This window comes from Eurosta solidaginis, chromosome 5 (assembly GCF_040869045.1).
Source record: "Eurosta solidaginis isolate ZX-2024a chromosome 5, ASM4086904v1, whole genome shotgun sequence".
NCBI classification, from domain to species: domain Eukaryota; kingdom Metazoa; phylum Arthropoda; class Insecta; order Diptera; family Tephritidae; genus Eurosta; species Eurosta solidaginis.
In genome coordinates this window covers 14162290-14173425 of record NC_090323.1, presented here as the reverse complement: position 1 = coordinate 14173425, position 11136 = coordinate 14162290, and the positions used below count along the sequence as shown (strand labels likewise).

Below are 11136 nucleotides of genomic sequence, written 5' to 3'. Positions count from 1 at the left end.
ATCAAAAGCAGCGGTAGATCGACAGAGAATGTACCTGTGATGGATGGAACTGATGAGGGAGCTGATAGAAAAGCGCAATAAGGACAGAAGATTATTAGTTTTAACAGTTGTAGTACGCATGATTTACTTAAAGACATCGACAGGAACAGAGAGTCAGAGTGCTTGACATCAAAAGCATTGTTAGAGCGACAGAGGCCGTAACTTTGGTGAAACTTAGTTAAGGGACTGCCAAAAGAGCGCCATAACAACAGAAGATTATTATTTTTAGCGGTAGGTGCTTCTTCCAGAGGAATTCCAGCACGTATTGCTAATTTGGGGACATTGCAGTCAGCAAAACTACGCCTTTAAATGACGAATTTCATGAAGCGATTGAGAATTACTAACATTGATAATGCAGTGAAATGCTGTCTTCATCACTGACTGCAAGTGACCGTCTTATGTTGTTTGTAGGTATGTATATGGCGTTATGGTAGTATACTTTTAGGCGTAGTTTGCAAGCTGTTACAGTGGGTGCTGTATTATTATAATGCTATTTTATAGATTCGAGGGCAGGCATCCTATAACATATTTGAAATATCAAAGGGGTCTTAAGCTTGGTTGGTAAACTAACTTCTGGTAGCACTGCGCACTTATTCAAATTCAAACTAATCTTGGTTCGATACTGTCGTTTAAATTTATAAGGTCCGACGGATGATCTTCACGACTAATGGAAGCACGTTTTGCAAAGTATTGGGCCAGTCCTTGTTGTAAGTGGATAGGGAGTAAGACTTACCTAGACATGTACCAAAAAGATAACTCTGCTAATCTTAGAATATCTTTGATATTTGATATATATAAACACATATATGTGGCGGACTTTTCAGGCGCTTTTTCGTTAAAGATTGATAGATCTCTAGAGGGACCTTAAAATCAATTATACAAATGGCAGTTCTTAAGATTGAAAGAACTTCGTAAGGTATACAAAATCAAATACGAACAGAATGTATGCTGTTTAATTATATTTAAAAAAATCATATACCGGTATATTTTGTTTTTGTTAACTGTGTAAAAAATATAACTATATAAGCAGAGTCAGGTCAACACCCCAAATGACAACTATTGATATGTTTTAATTTGTTTTTTATTTTTTGTTTTTACAAGATTCACAGAAAGATAATCTTCGCCACTAAGCAATTACGAACAGAATTATTTTGGAACTTTTGTTGGTTGTGACGCCACAATAAAAGATAACAGACTTTCATAAATATTTACTATATCTCTTTAATATTTACTATAATGTTTTGAAAAAAGAAGTCAAATGAAAAAAGAGAATCAAAAATACGCTCAGCTGAATAAACTCCGTTTAACCTAAGTATGCTACAAGCCAAACAAATTAACTGTGACTACAAATAAATATTGGCGGTAAATATTGGCGAAATAATACTTAATTACCTCTTGATACTAAAGAGTTGATAAAACGTTGTCAGTACTTATTTTAAACTGTTAAAAAAATTTTGTTATTGAATATTATAACAATGATATTATTATTTGTTTACGAAATTTGATTATTTACTTGCTCTCATAGACAACTTTAAGGCCGCTGTGTTGACGAAGTTGTGGATTGAAATGAACTTTTATTTTTAAATGCGAATATCAGAGTGTAGAAATAAAGATAGAAAGAGATGTTAAAGATTCTTATGCTTTTTATACCCTTTCTCGTTCACGTTTGGTTACAAAATAATCGAAATGGGGCTATGAGCTACAGCCTACTTACCAATGAAGTATAGAGAGACCTGTACCTTTGCAAGTAGAGTTACATAATTAAGTCAATAAAAATCTGATGCTACCGCATTTAATAAACACTCCAGGCCTGATTAAAGACATGGACAAGCTCATGCGGTTACAAGCCTGTTAGACTATCATTTTCAGAAATTCAATTGCTTGCTTTGCTGTGTTACTTTACGGGATATATTAAAAGACAACAGTTTGATGTATAAACGTGCTCCGGTCAAGTAATCTGCTTATCCCTCTGACTATAGAGATGAGGTATTATATAAATGAGTCGTTTGTTCAGACGGTGATGCCGACAAACCAAAATAATGAAATGCCTTTCATCGAACGCTATGCTTGGAGCTCAGTTACGAGTCATGACAGAAGAAAAAAGCAAAAGAAACTCTTAGCTGTATTGACCAAATCTTCACAAATCCTATATTTATACTACATGCAAAACATTTCCGAACCGGCCACTTTCTCTTCTCATTTGATTGATTGATATAAGCAAATTGTAATTGACACTAGTAGGTCTAGGTTAGGTTAGGTTAGGTGGTATCTGCCCTGATACGGAAAGCTCACTTGGACAACACGAAGGCCCGTTGTGATACCACAGACAACAAAAATAAGGGTGACGTAGATCTAGCTACTTAAAGAATCGTTGGGTAGCAACGATAAATTTCCAAAAGATACCGATCTCAACCTTGGATAAATGCCCGGGAGATCCAAGTGAGTCGCGACCGAAGTACTTTCGCCTAGTTCTGGCAAAAGCTGGGCAATCAAGCATAAAGTTATTTGGTGATTCCACCTCATCATCCTCCATACAGCTACAGCAGAATGGAGTTTCCAGTATATTGAGATGTATCGCATGGATATCCATGGGACAGTGCCCTGTCAAAACCCCAATTACCATTGATAGGTAAGCCTTAGTGAACTCAATTATTTCGGCAGACCTCCTGCCATCCACTTTCGGCCAGAAAAATTGTGCTACCCTGCAAGAGGTGGTGTCAGCCCAACGTTTTCTGAGCTGGTTCAAGGCCCAGCTATGGAGAAGCAAACCATAGGTGACCAGCGGAATCCCGAAATTCCTACAGCCATCTTCATCCGGTTCAGTTGTACCACTGCGGGCTAAGAGATTCGCTTGACAGTTACCCGGGATATCAATATGGCCCGGGAACCAGCTTGTTTTAATTATAAAATAGTTCAATACAATCGCAAGCGAGGTTATGAACTCCCAGACCATCCTCAATCATACTGTAGTTGAGCTCAAGCCCTTGATAGCCGCTTGGCTATCAGACTAGATGTTAAATTCCCTAACCGTATTAGCATTGGATAGCATTTCATCCACCGCGTCCTTAATCGCAGCAACTTGCGCGTGGAATACACTGCAGTGATCAGCTAACCTAAACTTGCGGCTTACATTTAGCTCTTTAGACGTTAGGAAGTGGTGCGTCAACGTCAATCCGGATATTATTATTCAGCCAAAATCAATGTAACGCATGTTTCATATCTAATATATACCCATATGACACCCATCTGTTATGCCAATATTTCTTATATCCAATCCTATTGAAAACCGGTTTCCTTGGACTTCTTTGGGCTATCGGAGAAAACTCTTAAGAGATCGCAACTTTTAAATGGGGCAAAGCACTGTTACAACATAAACGACGGTATACAAATTCACTACCCCATTTACAAATATAGAGGTTGACGAACTGGTGGACGCACTAGAGCATGAATAGAAAAAGAGATAACCGACTCAACGCTTACCATTTATACGAATTGAGGGCTAAGAGAATGGGTTGTTCGAGAATATTATTATAACGGCTTGCTATAGCCACGCCAACGGCTTGCTGGTTCCTTATCCACTTGTTATCAAAGAGTTACAGATGTGTAGTCGATTTGAAATTTTATCGGTATCTATTCCATAAGATACCAATGAGTTGACGATAACAAATCACGACAACACCATAATGGAAACTCTACGAAAAAAAAATCGATAGGCTTTCAATGACTTTTCGACAACAAATTGTTAACACTCCAATGGTAAATCGAAGAAAACGTGTAAACAAAACGTTAACTTTTTTATTTAAAATCGCTAACTTTTCGATAAAAAATCGATAAAATAAATTTATATTTTCATGGTAGAACATCGAAAATTTAAAATACCACTTTCCTTTCCTTTCCATTTTTGTTTTTTCATTTCTTCGCTTAACACTTTCGAAAACTACTCTTACGCTTACATTGACCTTAGCTAATATTCTGGAATTCCCCATAGTGTCACACATCAATAATGGAAAACCATAATTTGCGGATACTTGAAAAAGTGAATGCTATTAGGTCCTCTTTGAGACGGACCAGACAGTTATAAGGGAATGCTGAAAATATATAAGTAATCAGCGCAGCCGGGTATAAAAAATGTTACCACAACGCAGTCTTATAGCCCTTACACTTTCTTCGGCTTATCATTTATGAAAGTGCGTATATAGACGGCATATACATGTATGGAAGTATGTACGACGCACGCCATATCTACCTCGAAATAAAAAGAGAAAGCGACGAGGAAGGCGTCATATCAATTTCGTATTTAAAAGCTCTCAAATCGATATCATGAAGTAAACCGCAAGCGATCATTATGAAGTTAGGTACGACGTTATTTTTGCTGCTTGCGAGCGCCTGCTGTTTCTTAAAAGGATGTGAGGCTGATAGCAAACTGATACCTTCAAGCGTTATCGATGAAGCACCAATTACCATAGAAAAGGAAGAGACGGTGAATGTAGTAGAGCAACCAGAAGAGATCTTTGAGTCGGAAATCAAGGAAGTTAAAGATGAATATGTGAAACCTCTAGCTGTGGAGCCACGTGCGCTGGAAGCGCGTGCTATTGGTGGGTTTATATAATTCAACCTCATTTTTCAGATTCATCTAATAAGCACTTTTATGTTCTTTTATAGGCTGCAAAGTATCTATACGCGGTGGTCTGCCACAGCGACAGCCCATTTATATCCAAACCAACTCCAGTGAATTCTATCCTTATGACGCAAGTGGTAACATGGTTTTTGATGCTGGCGAAGAGTTCGATTTACATTGTCCTAAGGCATTCTCATCCATCTCCAAGTCATTGATTACCGCCAGTTGTGTTAGTGGTACAAACTTTAAGGTTGATGGTACCACATATTCATTCAAGGAACTCACCTGCACTTCATGGCCTGCCTTTATTGCCGAGAAGACGGGCGATACATGTGAAGGTGGCATTGCAGTACGTGTTGGCTTCAAAGTCTCATCGAGTCGTTTCATCGAACAATACAATCTGTGTTTCAACGAAGACGAAGAGGTAACCCGCTACGTGCATCATACGCTCATTCCGGGCGGCAATTTTTATGAGACTGGCGTGGAACGTCTCACCTTTGGAACTGGCGATTTATTCAATGGCAAAAAAGTTGACAATTTATACAAAACAGCCAGACAAATCGCAACAATTAATGCAGATTTGGGTGGTGATGCTGACAAATATTTTCAGGCTAACAAAAATATTTTCTTGTCTCGTGGTCATATGGCCGCAAAGGCTGACTTCACCTATGCTAATCAGCAGCGCGCAACTTTTTTGTTTGTTAATATAGCACCGCAATGGCAGGTCTTCAATGCTGGCAATTGGGCTAAGGTTGAGGATGGTGTGCGCGCTAAAGTCACCAAGGCGGGTTGGTATGTCGATTGTTATACTGGCGTTTATGGTGTAACTACACTGCCCAATATTGATGGTGTTGAGACGCCATTATACTTGTCTCGTGATGCGAACAACAATGGTTTGATTCCGGTGCCGATGTTGTATTTCCGTGTTGTAATTGAGCGCACGAGTCAGAAGGGTATCGTTTTTGTTGGTGTCAATAATCCTCATTTGACGTTGGAACAAATTCAAGCTGATTATATTTTATGTACGGATGTATCGGATCGTGTAAACTACATCAACTGGAAGCCTACAGATATCATGGCTGGTTATTCGTATGCTTGTGAAGTTAGTGATTTTAAAAGCCAAGTTGAAAATTTGCCAGAGCTATCTGCACCTGGTGGTTTGTTGTTGTAAGCTTAATCGAAAATTTATGAAATATTAATAAAACTCCTTGCGACGGGTTTGCTAGTTTCTCGACAATGTTCTCTCGTCATTTTACTGCACTTTCCAATAAATACACGAGAATTCTGCTTACAATAAGAAAACTTTATTACTCCCGGAAAAAGGTGGTATAAACCTATACTTTAATTTGTACTCACCATTATTGACTCACACCGGTTTCAACTGCACCTATTCCATGCCTTGCTCGACTGCCGCCTTTTATAGTATGAAGCTGCTTTTAACAATTACACACTTTTTGAATCTTCAGCCCCTTAGTTTTGACTGATTCCTTATTACCTTACGGTTTTTGTTACTATTGCTGTCTCTTTCCATTCTACGCATACTTCTCTATGTACTCATCTTTTTTCTCTTAGCAGTATAAAGCAGGCGTTTATCTCAAGAGCTCATCCATAGATATCCGGTTGATATTGTTGGAGGCACAATCAAATAATGGTTCTGTGTCATTTTCAATAAGTCTTACTTGCATGACTTTTGGTAATCTTTTGAAATCATACTTCTTTGGCCAGCTATATACCGGTAGGAAGAACACGTGACAGCAGCCTACGCGAGATAACGCGAACAACTGCGCCATAAATAAGGAATATCAATGCTCCATGCAAGATATCGGCAGCCCCAGTGGTGTGAGGGTAGCGTGCTCTGCCTGTCACACCGAAGACCCAGGGTTCACGCCCCGGACAAAGCAACATCAAAAATTCCTTAATTCAATTAGAAGAAAATTTTTCTAAGCGGGGTCGCCATTCGGCAGTGTTTGGCAAGCATGCCATGAAAAGCTCTCAGTGAAAATTTATCTGCCTTGCAGATGCCGGCATAAAACAAGTAGGTTCCGTTCCGCCAATTTGTAGGAAAAACTAAAAGGAGCACGACGCAAGTTGGAAGAGAAGCTCGGCCTTAAATATCTGCGGCGGTTATCGCGCCTTTCATTTATTTTTATTTATCGACGCGTTAACATAAACAAACCAAATTTTAAGGGTAACTAAGGATTTGAAACTTCACTGCTGGTGTGAGCATAGTTAAAATTAACCGTGAAATCCACACCATTAAATAACCACCTCGTGAAAGTGTTGTGAAAAATGAAAATATGCATGAGTGCTTTGGGAGCGGACCTAACCGCTTTTAAGAATACGATGAATGGAATGAAAAGCAAAGCTACATTGATAAGAAAACTAGGCAATCTAGTGTAGTTTGGAAATACCTGAACATGATTTCTGGCGCCTTCGGCTATTCTACGATAAAATCATTTGCATTACGTGGTTTAGCAATTTTCGGGTAACTAGTGATGAGAATCGCTTGAATTCTACGTAGTGGGTGATAGAGAGTTCGCAGATGAGCCAAACACTGGCATCTACACTCGTACATACAAGCCTTAAACCAACTAAGCAAATGTTAAGCAGCAGACACCACATATTGCGGGGTAACAAAATTGATTACCAGAAGCTCTGCTATACTAATTGGATGCACGAAGGCACAAATGTCCCTGCTGATACGGATTATGACGTGACACTGCCCAATGTGAGTACATGCCTTGCATCTCCCCTTGCAAGAAAACGCTCACTGATTCAGCTTCATGGATCATGAGGATGCTAGTCCGCGAATCACTTCATACTCAAATTTACCGATTTTGAATGAACTAACTGCAATTTTTTTCGGTTTTGGCTTAATCGGTTTCAGTCCGCATATAATACCAATAATCTCGTTCGCTTTTATATGAAGAAAACTCTTTTAAAAGTCGCATATCAGTGGTTCAAACCTGGTTGAATAATTTTTTGTGCTCCTAAGGACTCACTTCCTTCGGAATATGCTCTATTCCACTACGAATTCTTAGCCGACTAAGAAAAGTGTAGATATCGCCTTTGTGACACCTTACGGTCGGGAGAAAGCAATGTACCAGAGACGTGCAATAGTGTCAATGGAACTAACGTCAAAAGATATTAATGCGCTTTTGAAATAGAATTAATGTCAATGTTTATGACTTGTCGACCGTTGTGGTGTGATGGTAGTGTGGCCCGCCCCTGGAAAAGCAACATCAAAATTTTAGAAACAAGTTATTTCATTTAGAAGAAAATTTTTCTAAGCGGGGTCGCCCCTCGGCAGTGTTTGGCTAGCACTTAGAGTGCATTTCTGTCATGAAAAGCTCTCAGTGAAAACTCATCTGACTTGCAGATGCCGTTCGGAGTCGGCAATCTGTATGCAAAATTAAAAAGAGCACGACGCAAATTAGAAGACAAGCTCGGCCTGAAATCTTTTCGGAGGTTATCGGGCCTTACATTTTTTTTATTTTATGACTTGCGTTTCGGTTTTTAGTCCAAATCAGGCGTTGAGCTGGACAAATTTAAATTTTTTATTCGCTTTAAACTCCATTATTTCTGAAAAGCGCAGCAGGCGAATATTTGGAATAAAAAATTGCACGATTTTTAATTCCAAATTTACTTTTTATATAACGATACGTTACTAACATATTTTTCTAAAGATTAAAAAAAAAAAAAAAATTCCGCGATTTTTAATTCCAAATTTTCGCTTGCGACATTCAAAAGCGTATTAATGTCAATCGATGCTAGTTCCATTGGCACTATTGCACGTCGACAATGAACCGCATACATGAGCTTCTGCTACCAATATTGTCCCTCTTCTTCTCCTCCTCCATCTTCCTCTCCCCTTTCCTTTCACACTCAATCTTCCTCTCTCTCTTCCTCCCTCCTTCCCTTTCCTACTCCCTATTTCTCTTTTTCTTTCTCTCCCTTTACCTCTCACATCTCTTCGCCCTTACGTTTCGCGTTTATATAAGTTGTATTGTATGGTTTCGTTCGATCTACGGCTTCTTTGTTTGTTCATACTCTCATGATAGCGCCAGCCTTCTAAATGTGATAAGAGGTCAATGGCTTGAAAAAGCCCCTCAGGTATTTAAACACTGAACATAAAAATTTTTGTTATCAATATCAATTATTTATTTATCTTTCAATACATTTAGCTATTTACGTTCTATACATATTTTTGGTCTATTAATATTTTGATTATTTTTTTTTCAATTTACGCATTGTTTCTATGATTATTATTTTCGCTAAATTTTTATTAAATAAATACTTTACTTATCGTAGTTCTTGGGTTAAGTTTTTTATATTTAATTAAGTTAAGTTCATAATATGTTACATTTTTTTATCTTACATAGTTCCTGATTAGTTTACTAATTTATTGAAGTATTAAATTTTGTATTACTTTGTAGCCATATTTGGTATTGTACTAAAGTTTTTTTTTACATATACAACTTATGTACATATTTACATGCTATAATCTGAAATAGATATCGATGAAAATATGTATAAGACAAATATTTTAACGACATCAATATATCTCAAAACTCCAAGTACTAGTTTGCTTTTAAACAAACGTAGAGACGGACGACAAGGCTAAAACCACTTAGCTTATTTACTTAAAAATTACAAATTACCGAGTTTTGTCCAAAATTAATTTACCGTTTCATACTCATGAAAGGTATGAAAAGTTTTGCATGGCAAAGTCGTCCCTCAGCAGTGGTTTTAAAAGCATGCTCTATTTACAGACATGTGCCACCAAAAAGTTATCGACCAAAAAAACAACTATCTTGGCAGATGGATTCAGGGTATTATTAGAAACAATCCCGAATTTATTTCAAAAATAACCGAAAATAGTTACGAAGTCCCGAAGAGATATCGAGGCTATGCCGAGATCATTCTAAAAGCAATACCGAAGTAATTTTCAAAGTGTTTCAAAACGATCTTAAAGTAATAAGGCAGTGATCATAAACTGGTTCCGTAAATAGTCCCTAAACTAAATGATCTGTACCCGATATAAATTATAACAGTGTCATTAATGACCTACATTGGTTAGGCCTAAGAGGGCGTGCTGCAAATTTCCCACACTTGCCCTCAGAGAAATTTTTGTTCATTGTGAGTGTCTTCAGTGAGTGCTGAGTGGCTGCAAATTCATCCAAACCTGATTATTTCATAGTTGTTCTCAACGAAGCAGTAGTTTTCCCAGATGAACTTAAGAAGGAGTAAAATTACCACCTTTTCAAACACTGCCATACGTCGAAAAATGCGCCCAGAAATGTGAGTAATTTGGGCTGCAGTCTTGAACATCGGTAGAGAATGTGATGAACCAATTCCTTTTCCTCTTCACCCTGACAGCTTATTTAAAAGAAAGTTATTAATACGCCTCACCGTCGTTGCAATATTGAAATGACTTGTGATTACACTTGTAAGTATCCTTACTGCAGATTTGTTTCGCTTGAGAAGGAAACCAGTTCTTTTCCTATTCATACAAAGCCTTTAGAGTTTTGAGACCACGCAATCATTCCGGTTAGCGCCGTTGCCCAAATATGATGTTTCTAGAATTTGCAGTGAAGATAACCCAACCGTGGTCATTCCGAGTCATTAGCCCCGCTTATGTTTATTTCGAAATAAATTGGAGCAACACCAGTGAGAATTGGGAAGGACGGGCTTATATTGACCCAGAATAGATTGGTGTTGAAAATGAGCGAAAGCGGAAGAAGACCACGCCCTTTTTGGAGACAGAAAATTTTGAAAATGAAAAAAATGGATAATTCGAAAACGAAAAACGCCAAGCTGATCAAATTTGGTATGTGAATTGATATTTTGACGTAAAACATAAATTCAAAAAAATTTAGGACTAAGGGCGTGGCACCACTCCATTTAGATGAGGACAATTTTTAGGTTTAACAAGCCGTAAATCAACAAGTAAGGAAGGCTAAGTTCGGGTGTAACCGAACATTACATACTCAGTAGAGAGCTATGGAGACAAAATAAATGAAAATCACCATGTAGGAAAATGAACCTAGCGAAACCCTGGAATGTGTTTGTATGACATGTGTATCAAATGGAAGGTATTAAAGAGTATTTAAAGAGGGAGTGGGCCATAGTTCTATAGGTGGACGCCATTTAGGGATATCGCCATAAAGGTGGACCAGGGCTGACTCTAGAATTTTTTTATGCGATATGAGTATCAAATGAAAGATGTTAATGAGTATTTTAAAAGGGCGTATGCCTTAGTTCCATAGGTGGGCGCCTTTTCGAGATATCCCCATAAAGGTGGACCAGGGGTGACTCTAGAATTTGTTTGTTCGATATGGGTATCCAATGAAAGGTGTTAATGAGTATTTTAAAAAGGAGTGGGCCTTAGTTCTATAGGTGGACGCCTTTTCGTGATATCGCCATAAAGGTGGGCAAGGGGTGACTCTAGAATGCGTTTGTACAATATGGGTATCAAA

General features: G+C 38.1%; 1 protein-coding gene across 1 annotated transcript; it reads left to right on the top strand.

The window, feature by feature from the left end:
* The first annotated feature begins 4327 nt into the window (after positions 1 to 4327).
* LOC137233689 (uncharacterized) lies at positions 4328 to 5959 on the top strand. Its single transcript, XM_067756953.1, has 2 exons — positions 4328 to 4634; positions 4702 to 5959. The coding sequence occupies exons 1-2, from the start codon at positions 4385 to 4387 to the stop codon at positions 5826 to 5828; spliced, it is 1377 nt and encodes a 458-aa protein (XP_067613054.1). The 5' UTR covers positions 4328 to 4384; the 3' UTR covers positions 5829 to 5959.
* The last annotated feature ends 5177 nt before the right edge of the window (positions 5960 to 11136 follow it).

Excerpts from the sequence above, each read along its gene's own strand:
- LOC137233689 (XM_067756953.1), top strand. The coding sequence starts at position 4,385 with ATGAAGTTAGGTACGACGTTATTTTTGCTGCTTGCGAGCGCCTGCTGT. Across the intron at positions 4,635-4,701 it reads GCTGGAAGCGCGTGCTATTG|GCTGCAAAGTATCTATACGC; the intron begins GTGGGTTTATAT and ends GTTCTTTTATAG.